This window comes from Ochotona princeps, chromosome 11 (assembly GCF_030435755.1).
Source record: "Ochotona princeps isolate mOchPri1 chromosome 11, mOchPri1.hap1, whole genome shotgun sequence".
Lineage (NCBI taxonomy): Eukaryota > Metazoa > Chordata > Mammalia > Lagomorpha > Ochotonidae > Ochotona > Ochotona princeps.
The window spans coordinates 2,294,088-2,310,164 of NC_080842.1; the positions used below are offsets into that span (position 1 = coordinate 2,294,088).

The following is a 16,077-nucleotide window of genomic DNA, read 5'->3' on the forward strand; positions in this document are numbered from 1 at the left end:
AGTATGAGAGCATCAGGCAAATACTGCTGTGGTGGAAGAATAAAATATTGATATTATCTGGTCAACATTTTGTCAGTAATTTGTTTTACTGAATGGCACATAATGTATGAGGATTGCAATACGGTTACATATTGACATATCTTTTGTAAGAGGTTATTTCACCTTAAACATTACTAAATGAGTTGATGTGATCATTCAGATGTGGAAACAGTCAATCATTTAGTGAGTCTGTAGGTTAAACACAACTGTTTCTGCTTTACTAGATGAAGCTTTGGAGAATGTTCAGCATCCATTTCACCAACAAAGCATTGATTCCTACGTTAACCCATGGCATGTCATGCTGTGTGGAAGGGTTTTGTACTTCTGCACATTTTTCTGAATGTGAGTCATTTTTGCTTTATGTATTTTCATGTGTGTGTGTATTTAGAAACATACTATTTTAAAATGTTTGAAAAATCGAATTAAAAATTATATTACTTTGTTGCAGAATTTAAAAAGACTTTAAATTTTCAAAAATGATGTATACTGACAAATTTTAGCATGTTATAGTAAAAGTACTGCAGAGGTTTGACTATCAATAATTTTTACTGAACATTCAGAGTTTATTAAAGTAGTGGGTACAATAGCAAGGATGATTTTTGCATGCTTTTTCTATAAACAGAAAGCTTTATCGTGACATGCGGTCTGTGTTTTATTTCATAGGTATCTGAAATATTTCAAATATGCTAAGATGAACAAAATATCCAGTAATGCTATCACTAAAAACGTGTATTTTTTCCAAGCTGGCATTGGCATCTTAGCCAATACCTCCCTCCTTGTCTTCCACATCTTCACAATCCATCAAATTAGGAGGCCTAGACCAACAGACATGCTCACTTGTCAGCTGGCTTTTGTCCATATAGTGATGCTACTTACCACTCTAGATATTTCATCTGCAGACACATTCAAATTCTTGGGATTTCCAAATGAATTAAAATGTAAAGTTTTGCTCTACATGAGTAGAGTGTCTAGGAGTTTCTCCATCTCCACCACCTGTCTGTTGAGCATTGTTCAGGTCATCACCATCAGTCCCAGCTCCTGCTTCTTATCAGGATTTAAACATAAACTCACAAAACATGTTACCATTGCTTTATTCTGTTTCTGGTCCCTGAACCTGTGTTCCAATAGTAACAGGATCATCCACACTGTAGCTCATTCCAACGGGACAAACCTATTCAGTGTCAGTAAGTACTGCTCACTTACCTCAATGAACTCCACCATCATGGTGATATTTGTCACCCTTTCATTGTTCCAGAATGTCTTCTTTGTAGGAATGATGCTTCTCTGCAGCATGTACATGGTGATTTTCTTATGTAGCCATCAGAGGAAGTCTGAGTACCTTCGTAGCATCAGCATTTTCCCAAGAAACTCCCCAGCAAAACGGGCCACCCGTACTGTCCTAGTGCTGGTGAGTTTCTTTGTGATTATGTACTGTGTGGATATCACTATCTCATCCTTCTCAGCTGTATTGAGGAAACATGAACCTATGGTCTTGGATTTCCATACATTGGTGGGAAATATTTATGCCACTGTCAGTCCTTTCGTACTTATTAGTTCTGACAAGCGAATAGCTGATATCCTGAGAAAAGTAATCCATATGTGCCAAACATTTCAAGAATTGATAAAGTAAGTCAGAAACATAAAATGTATCATTTGTGACATATGCAAAAATTCAGAATTTTTGATGTGATACAAATCCGAGGAATTCTACTAGTATCTCTTTTATTTTCACTTTGTCACTACCAAAATCTATATGCCTGACTTATTTAAATTTTCCATGTATTGAAATTTCTTTTTCTTCTACTTTCCTAACTTTATAAGGGAAAACATTTTCAGAGTGTGCTCATAAGAAGCTCTTTATAACATTGAAACCTTAATGCTCCTTACTTCCAAAGAAACCTAAATTCACCTTTGTTTGCTGAATGCTTAGTAACTATATGTCCAATTCTAACTAACTACACTGTATCTGTGATATGATAATTTTTATCTCTACTTCGGCTCTGTGTAAGCTTTGGAGAATGTTTTCAGATGTTATGTCTTCTTTCTCAAGGATGGTAAACACTCTAGATGCTATTTACATATTTTTGCTAAATTTTCACTTATTGGGCCCGGCACAGCTAACACCCTCACCTTGCATGCACCTGGGAACACATATGTTTGCTGCATCATTTCCTAGCAGCCCCACTTCCCATCCAGCTTCCTGCTTCTGGCCTGGAAAATGATTTGAGGATGGCCCAAAACCCTGACACCCTGCCAAATGTGGGAGACCAGGAAGAATCTCCTGGCTCCTGGCTTCACATCAGCTGAGCTCTGGCCATTGAGACCACTTGGAGAGAGAATCAGCAGACAGAAGATCTTTCTCTGCTTCTCTTTTTCTCTTTGTATAATTGATATTCCAGTACAAATAAGTAAATATTAAAAAATACTATTGACACTGTAAATTTTGGAAACTTACACAATATAAATTATCATAATAATGTCTTTAACATCTTTGTATATTTAGGTATGTATCTTCTAGTGCATTTTAACTTTCATTGAATGTAATGTATTTACCCTAACTGTGCTTAAAATCATAGCTCACTGGGAAAGAATTACTATAGAAACAACGTTGAATATTTTGAGCCATGAGCATAGTATCTTTTTTCACTTACTTATGATAATCTTTCCAGTTATGTTCTATGACAGTGTATAGATTTTGCATATCTTTTTCAGTTTAGGCTCAAGCGTCACTTGTAAGCAGTATCATGTTTTAATTCTGATTCTGATTTTTTATTGCTTATATATGTATTTATGTTTCCCAAAACCTTGATTGGCTTGCTTATCAATCCTGAATGCCTTATTTTCTGGAAGGGCCTATAGAATTTCTTACCTAAAAGATTATGTCATCTGTAAATAAAGACATTGTGTATCTTTTCCAACCGGGAAAAAAAAAATCATAGCTCAACAGTCTACTTAAAATGATTTTATTTGGGCCTAGTACAGTAGACTGATGGCTAAGGCCTTGCTTTGCATGAGACAGAATCCCATATAAGAGGCTGTTCATATACTAACGGCCCAATTCCCATCAATTTTGCTGCTTTGGGCCTGGGAAAGCAGGTGACTATGGCCAAAAGCCTTGAGACCCTGTACCCATGTGGGAACTCCAGAGGAGGCTCCAGGCTTCTGCCTTCAAATCAGCTCAGCTTCTGCCATTATAGCTGCTTGGGGAGTGAATCAATGGATAGAAGATCTTCTTCTTGGTCTCTGCTGTTCTCTGTATATCTGACTTTCCAATAAAAATGAAATATCTCTTCAAAAATGATTTTATTCATAAAAAGTTAAGAAACTGAATTTTCCCATGAATAGCATATGCTTATATTGAATAAATTCACCATGTTTCAGTAATTCGCTTACTATTTTTCAAATATGCATTTGAATCATAAGTTTTCATATTATTTTGTATTAATTTTGTATATACATTTTATTGATGTAAAAACCACATCCAATGAGAAGTTTAAGTGATGTGGAATTTTATTGTGTTAGTTTACTTATATGTGGAAAATAACATATTGATTCTCAAGTGAGGCAGATGTCAGCTTGCAATGTTGGTGGTAAGTAAATTCTAATTCCTTTAATTCATTTTTCCTCTCCAATCTTCATAATCCAAAATCGATTTGTGATATTGCTGAAAAATCTTATATGAATGATAAATTTGTCCCTTAGTTTAATCCCTTCTCCAGATCATTTATTTGGTTTACATTTTCATTTGGATGTCCTAAAGATTCCCTTCCAGCTTCTTTCAGCATTTTAATCAAGCTGGTGGATTCTGAGAATTTTCAACTGCTACACCAGAAAGTTTTATTCAATATAACATTTTCTTCAAAAAAGCACAATTTCTGGAAGTATGCAAATAAGATTTCACATAATGTTCTGAAATACACAAGCAAATTTCAAGTGAAATATTTTTTCATTTGCAAGTTATCTCTCCAACATGGACTGGAGTATGATAATCTGTAGAACATGATTCTTTTTAATATTATGTAAGTAATTTCACATTTTACACAAATTAATTTTATTACACTGGAGTAGTAAGCTAATATTCGTTGGATTATTCATATGAATTCAGGATTTTATCTTCAACCATCATTTATCTTCATTAGCATTCCCATCTTCTACAACATAACCTTATCAGATTACCTAGCTAAATTTTGTGTTAAACAAATGATCTTAATGAAATGTACATGTAGAAACACGTCTCTTTTGATTAAAGTTTCATTGTTGGTTGTTGTTATCTTTACAGTGCCGTTAAAATATCTGCTGGAATTGTACTGTGAGGGCTGCAATGACAGGTTTTACACACAATGTAACTTTTTAAGTAAACACTTACACCTAGTTTCCAAATGTCCATTTTATTTTATGTTTTAGTGGACAAGCTTTAAATAAATTGCTTAACATTTGGTTCATGTGCAGCACTGTCATCTAACCCCAAACAGTGATCAACTTGGAGAAGAGGAAGTGAGGCTGACACTGTGTAGCACTAGAGAAATCATTTAGTAGTTATAATGCTATTCTCAAATATAACCAAAACCAAATCATCAACACAACTCACATTTCATAACCAGAAAACCTATTGCATAAGAAAAAAATACTATTCCAGATGTGCAACTGGCAGTGCAAGAACACGGGAAATAAGAAGAGAATATGGTAGTATGGCATTTCTAAAAGAACTCAGTATCTCTCCAAAAACATGTTTTTATCTGTAGGAATCCCATGTAATTTCTGTAAAAGAAGTCAAACAGTATTCCTACAGGAAAGAAGACGCAACAAAATACAGAGAGCAAGGGAGAGAGAAGTGAGGGAAACAACAGGTAACATGACTGATTAATACAATCAAGAGATTAAATATCAGAAAATGAACACATTTTAGAGTGGGAAACTTGAAGGTGATAAAAATTCAACTGGGGGATTCTAGCACAGAAAAAGGTCAAAGAGAGGGCTAAATGAATCTAATTTGGAGGCCAGTGCAATGACATAGCTACTTAAGCCACTCTCTGCAGTGTCTGCATCCTACAAATGTGCCAAGCTGAATCCCTGCTGCTATACTTCCCATACAGCTCCTTGCTAATGTACCTCACAAAGCAGCAGAGAGTGGCCCAAGCATTTAGGCCCTTATACCAACATGGGAGGCCTGGAAGAAGACACTGGCACCTTGCTTCTGGCTGGTCCAGTCACAGCCATTGAGGCCATTTGAAGAGTAAAGAATAGATGGAAGACCTCTCCCACCTCTTTGTAACCCTGTCTTTCAAATAAATAAATAAAAATGTAACACATACACACACCAGAATTTCTAACATGAAAAAAGAATTCTAAAGCAACTCAGTCAGCCAAGAATAATGACTAATAAATAATGGATTAAGACTCTATGACATGTACAAAACCATTAAACAAATAATTATAAGAATACATAAAGGAGAAGGAAAAAGACTGAAATAATAATGGAAAACTTCTCAAGTTTTAAACATATATAATCAAATATATATGTAGAAATTTTCAAAAACCCCAATCACACTAAAGAGCAAAAACAATTCTCCAAGGCTTGCTACATTTAAAATATTCTCAGGAAATAATGAAAAGTAGAAAATCATAAAATTTGTAGGGAAAATATGTGAAGTTACATATAACGGAAAATAATTTAGATTCAAAAGACTTATCATTTCTTCCAAATACTTTCTTTTCTCTTGTCAAATTCATCGCTGGCTCATGGATTGCATGGTGACATGATTTCACCCAAGAGGCTTTTGTCACCCATGTTATTCCCTGGCATATTTTTTCAACTCCATGGTGCCGTGATTTTGTTGTTGCTGTTGTTGTTCTAATTCATAACGGTTGTTGACCTTGTTGTGTGACTTCTCATGTAAAGGAATGTATAATGATGCAGTAATAGAGACTACCATGTACAATGTAATATGCATTCTTGCTTCCAAATCACAGATGGACTCCCAATGAAACTGTTGGAAATGTGTAGACAGTGGGAGGCTGGACTGTCTGACATTGTACCAGCAATGTCAGGGCACACTTAAACAACAGACTGATGGAATCATGACTCCTTATGAGGGAGTATACTATTGTAACAACGTGGGGAAAATCAGTCGGGGTAGGATTTGGGGGCGAGGAATCCCAGACTCTACAAATTTAATCATAAAATTTAAAAATTCAAAATAAAAATTTTTAAAAAAAGACTCATCAATTTAAACTTAGAGGCCAGGGAACAATCTTGGAAGCAAAAAAGAAAAAAAAAAAAGCAGAGAAGGAAAAAACATTTCGAACAAGTTGAAGATATCCTCTAGAATGAAGAAGAAACAAAATATTTCTTAGACAGAACTTGCCGCCACATCAGCATTTTGAGTATTTTGGAGAGCGTACATGAGAAGCAAAATCTAACAGTATCAAATTCACTAATAAGATATATGTAATCTATAACATATCAAGAAAGAGTTAGGAATACATTCTTATGTGTCAAAGGTAACCTTTAATGCAAATAGATTATATCCCCAGCTAAACCTGTAGGGTTGTTGACTTGACTTTTAAAGTGGAAACAAATATATTCTCTCCACAAGAAACTCATGTAAAAGTTAAAGACACACAGAGACTGAAAATGAACATGAAGGACTGGAAAAAGACATATCAAGCAAATGAAAACCACAAATGAATCACGGTACTCATATCACGTGAAACAGCTTTTAATCCAAATCTTATCCAAAAAGGAGATAAGGGAGGGTAACAAGACATGTTTAGTGATTATGAATACATATGGTTTAACACTAGAACACCAGGGGCTGGCATTGTTCATTATGGTTAGAGCAACAACTAGGACTCAGACTCCGCACTCCTATGTGGGTGATGGCCATTCTACCAGCACCCCCGAGGTTTTGATTTTTATTTTAATAAGTCAACTCTCAGAATTAAATGTTTTTAAGTCCACCTTTAGTCATTGTTTTTTCACCACAGAATTTCTGAAAATGTGTGTTTTATTCTGAGACTTTTGACGATTTTGTGTTTTAAAGAGAGGGAGAGGAATAAAGGGAGAGAGAGAAGGAGAGAGGAAGAGAGAGAGGAAAGAGAGAGGGAGAGAAGGAGAGGAAGAGAGATGCTGATTCACTCTCCAAACGCCGCAAGAGCCAGCACTGAGCCAGGGAGAAGCGGTCATTACAGCCATCTTCAACTGCTTTTCCCAGCCGCCTTAGCAGGGAGCTGGACTGGAGGTGGAGTAGTCAGGACAGGAACAGGAGCCCACATGGGGCGCTAGCATCATAGGCAGTATCTTTTCTCACTACACAACTCCTGCCCCAAAGTTGTAATGTTTACTCCTTCAGTGACTCAGTTTTATGGCACAGAAACTTACCTAGTTCTCTCTCAAAATAATTTCCTGTTAAAATTTCTCTTTTCCTGTTAATATGAAATGTAACCGGTGCGGCACAGCCTACGAGGGCTGGGGCGCAGCATTCTTGGTCACAGGACCGTCTAGCCCCTGTGGGCCCTGAGCCCTGAAGGGTCCATTTCTCCTACCCTCCAGTGCCCAGTCCGGCTCGCAGCCCGTGTTACCTGCTCTGATCCCCAATGTGTCCACCACCTGCCTTGATCCGGGGGAATGCCTGTTCTCTGCCTTCTTCCCCTTGGTTGGCTGCTCTGAGAGGTTTCTTGTCCGGGCCTGTGATTTCATTCCACTTGCCATCGACACAGCAGATTGAATTCAAGAGACCCTGCCCTTCTTAAACGGGGAGGCAGAACCTTCCTGGCCGACATTACTGGTGGTTCTCCCAGTCTGAGGATCCCAACGCCAGCCCTGCAGGTGAGCCGAGGTGTGTCCTCTGCCAGATTCTCCCACCTCAATTCACAATGAGCGTCGCCAGGCAACGCTGTGAGACGCATGCGCACTTCAGACCTTGCTGGTTACAGTTGCTGTGTATGTGCTGGAGGTTTGATGAGCAGGACTGTTGGATCCATTGGGGGTTCTGCTTTCTGAGCAATTATTTTAAAAAGCCAAAGGATCTTGGCTGACCTGACTATGCGGGCAACTTGAGAAAGATGCATTTCAGACCTGTGACTGAAGATCTTATCTAGAGAGGGTCAGTCTCCTTACTCCTCAGTTCCACATCCCTCTGGGTCATTGCAGTTTCCATGAGAAGTTAGCAGCTGATAGTAAGTTCTGTCTGCATCTCACTGGATGTGGCCATGGGGGTGAAAAGCTCCAAATTTGGAGGAGAACTCAGCCTTTGTTTTGCAAGACATTGGAGCTCTTTGTAGAAATTTCCTTAAAAAAATTATTTGAACTGCAGGTTCAGAATAAGGAGAGCCAGAAACAGCCATTAATCTTTCATCTGCTAGTTTGCTTCCCCAAAAGCTACAAGGGTTGGAGCTGAGCCCATCCGAACCTGAACCAAGAAGATTTTTCTGGAAGTCCCACGTGGGTGCAGAGGTCTGGGAACTTAGACCATCCTCCACTGCTTTCCCTTGCGCGTTAGAAGGGAGATGGATCAAAACTGGAGCAGCCAGGACTCCAACTAGCATCCGTGGCCTGCAATTGCTTTAGACACTACACTAACACTGGCCAATTATACGCTGTTTCTCATGCTCTGGGATGGTCTTCACAGATTCTTTATGAAAGGTCTTGTGCTAAATAAAGCACACTTTATCAAATTTGTGTTTCTAAAATTTGATCTAACTTTATTACTACATCTCCTTATTCAGTGACTGCATAAAATTCAAATACTGAACATGGTGTTTGTACAAAATCTTCACAAATAAACCACAACCTTCATACAACTATTTTTACACACTGCTACCCCTCAATATTAAGATGGATGAAGTAATTGTATTTCTCTATGTATTCTATTCCTTCAATTTTTTTGAAAATGTTCTATCATGTTTTATTTCATCTGAAAGTCAGAGAAGGAAAGGACACCACAAAAGACAAGTATTTGGCCTCTGTTTCACTCTCCCATTACCTGAAGGAACCAGCCCTGGGAGCCACCAAACCCCGGAGCCTGCAGCTGAATCTGTCTCCTGTGACTGGCAGGGACTGTGCATGCGCAGATAACGGGAACCAAGAGTGGAATCAGAAGTCAGACCTAGGCGCTCTGACATGTGGGACAGACTTCTCCAGCAGCTTCACTGTTCCTGCCAAGGCATGACTTTCCTCTTTACACCATGTGTGTACTTATTTATTGATGTAGAGTGTAAGGCAGAGAGACAGCAGGGGAGAAAAACAGAATGCATTCTGTATGTTGTATTTGATCTGATCAGTGAAAAAAACCATGATCTATCTTCAAGACCTAACTCATCTCCTTTGAGATTTGGGATACTTTCTTCATTATAAGTTACCCCAATATTATTTTTACTTCCATAGAAATATATATATAATTCAAATGTATGCTTTACCTATTTTTTCAAATTAATAACAACTTTGAAAAGTATGACTGCTGCTTTTGCTGATTGTGAATACTTTAGTGGGTAGAGAATGCGTTGTCCCTATCTTTGTATCTTGTGATACTGAGACATTAATATTAAACATTCTGTTTTGGTAACATCAGAGCTAATTTCAAGGGGAATTATGACTGAACAATCTTCAATGAATGAGTCATTATTTTGCGTCAGGCACTATGAATTATATGATTATCTTAACTCATTGAATTTTCACTAATTCTCTGTGACGTATGTTGCCCTTATCCCCAGATTGCCCATAAAAACAATGAGGTTTATAAGGCATAAAAAGTAAGAAAGCTCAGAGTCACACAAACTCTCTGTGACAGAACTGAAATTTGCTTAAAGTTCTGTCTAATGTTGGAGTCCAAATTTTCTACCACTGGTAATTTTTTCAATTATTTAGTGGAATTTTTATTTTATCCTTGCACACTTTGGATTTTTCAAAAGTGATCATCTACTCACTCCTGATATGTTGTAGAAGTGCATCCTCACAAGGAAAAAGCTAAAATGAGCCCAACAGTACTGGTGAATAGAAGTCTATGTGAGTCAACTGTTTCTTCCAGCTTATGTGCTCTAATTAGAAAGCACATAATGATTTAGAATAAAGTATAACATTTTATTTCATTTATTGATGGAGAATTCATGTAAATGTGATTTAGGTTTTGAATCTTACATGCAATTTTTTTTGCTGCATGCCTATCTATAAAGGAGCTATTGGCAGAAACTTAATGCTTTGCTTTGCTTTATTTATAAGAGTAATAATAGGACATTATTAGCTAACGAACTGGCAAAAAGAACTGCTTGTAATTTCTTTACTATATTCATATAAGGTACCTTTTGTTTTTTTCCCATCATTTTTCAAATGGTGTCATGTTTTAATGCCAGAGCATTCCTTAGCCTTTCCACATATTACGTGGTAGCTACAAATGATCATTTTCATGCCTAAATATTTCGTCTGCTGTGGGACTGCAGTACAATTTAATTTGGGAGAGAGAAGAAGGTAAATGTGAAAGAGATCTCATTAGTCATTGTAAGGTATACATTACATCATCTTGCTTTCCTTTAAAAAACAATGAATTTGACTTTATTGTTACGCTAAGTAGCTTGTTTAATGTCATGTACATAGTATGTATTAAAGCTGCTGAAAGAATCAAACTCTGTGTGGTTTCAGGGACATGCATTTCCCAAAGTGCGTTTACATTGCCCCTGTCATCTCTAAGTGTCCCAGTCACACAAATATCCAGTTATGCAAAAGTAATAAGATGCTCGTGAGGAGTACCCATAGTAATACTGGAAGGGAAACCAGTAGGGGAAGGAGAGAAATTGGGGAGTACAAGGGGAACTCTCAGAGCCTGTGGAACTGTATCACAAAATAATAGATAGATAGATAGATAGATAGATAGATAGATAGATAGATAGATAGATAGATAGATAATAGATAGATCGATGCTGTCACTGACGCTTTTAAACAAATGATGGGGGAATAACAAAAGCAATGATTATGATGACACTCTGTACCACAAATTGTTTAAATCCAGCACTTTTGTTTTACAAAAGTATGTATATTTATATTTATTTTATATTTCACATGCAGATTTACAGAGAGAAGGCACAGAGGAAGAAGGTCTTCCATCCACTGCTTCATTTCTCAAATGGCCTCAACAGACAGAGCTGAGCGACTCCAAAGCTGGGAGTCTTTTCTAGGTCTCCCACCTGGGGGCAGAGTTCCAAGGACTTGAACCAGCCTCCTGTGCCTTTCCAGGTCATAAACAAAGAATTGGATTGGAAGTGAAGCTTCTGGGACACGAACCACTGCCTATATGGAATATCATTGTGACAAGATGCAGTATTAACCTGTTGAGCTACAGAACAGCTCCCAAATACTGTAGCTTTAAAGCAATATAATGTGCACATTCAAATAGAACTCAACAGAATACTGTGAAATATTATTACTAAGAATAATGTTGATTTTGAAACTTATCAGGTGATTATCTGATAAAATCTCAGTTGAAATTTAGAACGTATGTGTAATTATTGATGTTGAGATTTACATATGTACCCTCTACTTAAACCAGGAGTGCATAATTATGCTCCTAGAATTATTCTCTTTTTAGTAGACTTTGCTGTGCTCAAATTCAGTAACTGTGAATCCACAAATTTTAAATTCTACAATAGGAGAAACTCTCATATAGCTCATGTCAAGAACTGTGTTTGGCAAGTAAAAGGGTTTTAATATATGACAATGTGTAAGTAATGTCAAGACATTTTAACTATACAAATCTCTCAAGTTAGTACAAAAATTGTAATTGAATACTATGAGAACATTAAAATATGTGTCATTGGATGTCATGGATGACTTTAAAAGGTTAAGAGGCAGGTATTCAACAAAAATCCAGTTAATCCACTAAACTGTCATTCAGATTTTAAAAAATATTAAATTACTTTATCCAAAAGGGAGACAGAGAAACAATTTTTCCCGTTTATTAATGCATTTCCTAAATACCTGATACAACCAGGGCAATACGATATACAAGGTGAAAGCCAAGATTATAATCAGTGTCTCCCAGGGGTTGCAGGAATCTGGTCATTTGAGTCATTTCTGTGGCTGACCTGCTTACTAGGGAGCTATACTCAATAGTGGAGCAAGAACTCCACCCCCGGCACTCTGCTATGGGATGCAAGCATTCCAAGTGGCTTCTTTGCTGATTTACATCAAATACCCACACTAATATTCACTTTACAGATAACATTAGTAACGGTGTTACAATGGATTCTAATAGACTTTTAGTCACATGCCTTCTCCAAAAACAAACAAGTGGGATAATATTATGTGTATGTGTGTATATATATATATATATATATATATATATATATATATATATATATATATACATATATATATATATATATGAATATGTATTGTTTATATATTTACATCTCCTTTTTGGAGAGCAAATAAACAAAAGAATTCAAAAAAACTGCTCCAAAATTTTGTGGACAAAGAATGAAAAAATGATTTTGGTGCAAAATACATAAAAACCCACACATAGAAGGGCTTTTCATGGAAATTGCAAAACATGAAAAATATTGTTCACTGGTGATTTGTGCCATCCAATTTGATTATGATGATTCAATGGTTACTATAAACATCAAAATTACATATGAAATCATGATGCTAGTTTTATAGTATCAGAATCATTTGGCTCACAACAGAACAATAAATTGTGACATCATGATGTTTATTGTGATAATGAAGTGGTAGTTAATGATTTCAGACATTGATTGTAACACCACAATGACAGGGTTGTAGTTTATCATTTATTCATTATTTTTTTTTATTTAGGTGTGAATGTTGGAGAGAGAGAGAGAGAGAAAGAGAGAGAGTGAGAATGAGACTCTTCCATCTGCTGGCTTACTCTCCAAACACTGCAATAGTCAGAGCTGAGCTAGTCCAAAGCCCAGAGCCTGGAGCTTCCTTCAAGGCCCTCATTAGAATTCAGGAAATAAAGCTCTTGGGGCATCTCCCACTGCTTTCCTAGACCAAAAGATAGGAATACAAGCAATGCCCATTGTAATGCTGGCACCACAGCTGGAAGATGAAACTGCAATGCCACTAAACCAGCCCCCAGTATTTTTTTTTAATTACTATTTTTTTTTTCATGCAGAGGCTGTTCAAGATTGTGTTAGTTGCTTTCAGGATTTGTGAATGTTCCCACTTTTCTTCATTCTATTGATTTCCAATTTCATTCTGTTGTGCTAGGAAATGGTAGCTGGTATGATTTCTATCCCCTTGAAGTTTTAATGCTTGCTTCTGATCTAATGTAATCTGTCCTAATTAATCTTCTGTGTGTGCTTAGTAAAAATTCTGTCTATTGCCAGGTAAAAACTTATGTAATAAGTCTTTTATGTCCATTTTCTGCACTGCATTAACTCCCTTGCAGTTTGTTGTTGCTGCTGTTATTTTTGTATTGTCCTATCTAGATATTATTGCGAATGTAGTACTGAGATACAGTATTGTACTTCAATGATTGGTTAGCTTGATAAAGCCATGTAACTGCTTTAAGAGTGGATCTCCACTCTTCCATGATTATTTGTTCTAATTGAACATACATAAGCTGATACCTGCATCAAACATATGTACTCATACACCAGCATACACAATGCAGATGAAGATGTGGGCATAATATGAGCACCGTCACACACACACACACACACACACACACACACACACAGACTTACCTCAGTATAAGTGAACAGATATTTTCTTCACAAAGAAATCCCTATATGGAAGTCATTCATTCACTCTTAATCTGGGTCCCTCAATGATTTTATGTGCTCATTGCTTGCTCTGGTCTTATTTTATCTCAAACTTCATAACACTCGCATACAGGATTGTTCATTTTGGGTTGTCCTGTAATGCAGTGTGACTATGCAATTGGTACACAGGTCAGCCTTAACAAGAAGAAAACTCAGAGGAAGAGGCGGAGGTGTGGGATATGTGGTTTCTCTCCTACAGTGTCCCATAGTGCTCATCAGACTCCAGCTCTACACAGTTTCAAACCAGTTGTCCCTGGTTTAAAACTAGGCAGAAGCAGGGGAAATTCTGTATTTTTTGACAGGGGATAAAACCAGAGCCCCATGCATGCACAACAATCAAAAAGGTCAACAGAAACACAAAGAATTATACTCTTTCACCTTGGAGTTTGCTTTGCAACAACTTAGAACTTGGTCTTGAAACCTGAATTCAAGCATTCAAAGGCCATAAAAACCAACAAAGTACTATTACTCAGAAGACTGACAGGAGGCATAGTGTCATCACTTAGTACTAAAATATCCAGTTTCAATCCAGGATTATTTAATCTATAAAGATACAGGAAAAATCATGAGTCGTGTTAAAGAAATGCAACAAACTCAAGTAGAAGTCTAATGAAACCCATATCCAGACAAATCAATCAAACTTCTGAAAATTGAGACAACCGCATTGAAAGCAGCCAAAGGAAAATTAGAATGCAGTCTAGATAAGGTATATGGGTATATACAGAAAATATTAAAATTTTTCTATTGCGTTTTAAAAGTATATGGGATGATTTAAGCTTTTTAAATTGAAGTATGAGAGTACACTGTAATAATATGAGAACTTTTCCCCATGCCATGTATCTCTGAATATAATTTTGTTTCTCTGAACTTCCCAAGCATCCCCAATTTAGACGTTCTGAGGTTGTTTTCTCCTCCCAGTGAAGACTGGGATAGGTTGCACTTAGAACACTTTTCAAGCATCCTCATGTAATTAAAGGAAAGAAGTGTTACAGAGTACTTAACTATGTGCTAAGTCATATGCTATGAATACACAGTGTATGATTAACCTTCCCAAGATACCTGCAAATCTTGTCAGTAGTGTTTTATAGGTATGGAAGTGCCTAGTCAATTGGTATTGATGTTGTTTAGAAATAGGATATTTACACATTTTTAATCAAAATACTGAGAATGTAAGTCACAATTGTTGTGTTCACCTTCTCACACACATGATAAAGAAATGTCAGAAATCCAGTGTCTTTGCTAAAGAAGTCCTGATGCCTACATCTCCTCTGTGCCTGGACAAAAGCTGACAACCTGAGCCAGCATGGTTGTAGCACATTCACACAGTGGAGCTGGGGGAGCTCACTTGTCACATAAAAGCACTCCAAGTGTGCAGGAGGGAGATATGTGAGGAAATTCATCTCTTCCAACCCCCAGATAGGCCTGGGTAAGCAGAGTGGTTAGTGATACCTAGGATGTGGCAGAGGACACAGGGCTGAGTAGCTTAGAATTGGGTAAGGAAACCTTGAGTTGTCCATCAGGCCAGCTGCACTGGACCCTCCACCCACCTTCCCTGGTTACCTGTCACAGGTGACAGAAGCATTACTGCTCCTGTGGCTGGAACATTGTCATCTGAAGACAGCATTACAGCTGTACCCCAACAGCATAGCACATATCTTTGAAGTAGCATCAGGGCTAACCACTAGGGGAGGATGGCATGAAAGGTGATGAGAGTGGTTGGCACTGCAGGAGAACACAGTGTGAAACCGGTTGCTGCCTTTTCCTTGTTGTCTCCCACCCAGAGGAGAAACACGCCATTTCTGAAAAGGCTTTAGGGCACCAGAAGTAACAGGTCATCGTGATAGTGAGGTCATGCCCTACTCAGTGATGTCTGCACTGTAAATTTGGAATTCAAATATTCAGAACCAGTGGCGTTATGACTTTCTGTCAATGGACATTTAAAGGAAATGCACACAGAAAGAAGTGCAGAAGTCACATGGGAATGACTCATTCAGCTATTTTCATACAGCAACCATCACTTAGGTCATGAAACAGCATTAGCAGACAGGAACACACCTCTCCTGGACACGACATTCCAAGCAGCCTCTGATTCTAGGACCATGCAGCCTTGTGTGGTCAATATAGAGTACTTCAGAAATATTCAGAAAGGATATTTGAAAATGGTTTTTAGTAAGCATGTTAGACAACGCTGTTTTAAGGAAGCAGTAACAACAAAAAAACAATAGACAGCTCAAATATATACAAAATCTCCACTCTGTG

At 37.3% G+C, this 16,077-nt stretch overlaps 1 protein-coding gene across 1 annotated transcript; it reads left to right on the forward strand.

Moving 5' to 3' along the window:
• Window positions 1-730: 730 nt before the first annotated feature.
• LOC101536392 (putative vomeronasal receptor-like protein 4) lies at window positions 731-1,669 on the forward strand. Its single transcript, XM_058670458.1, has one exon. It carries the CDS (start codon window positions 731-733, stop codon window positions 1,667-1,669), a length of 939 nt encoding a protein of 312 aa, XP_058526441.1.
• The last annotated feature ends 14,408 nt before the right edge of the window (window positions 1,670-16,077 follow it).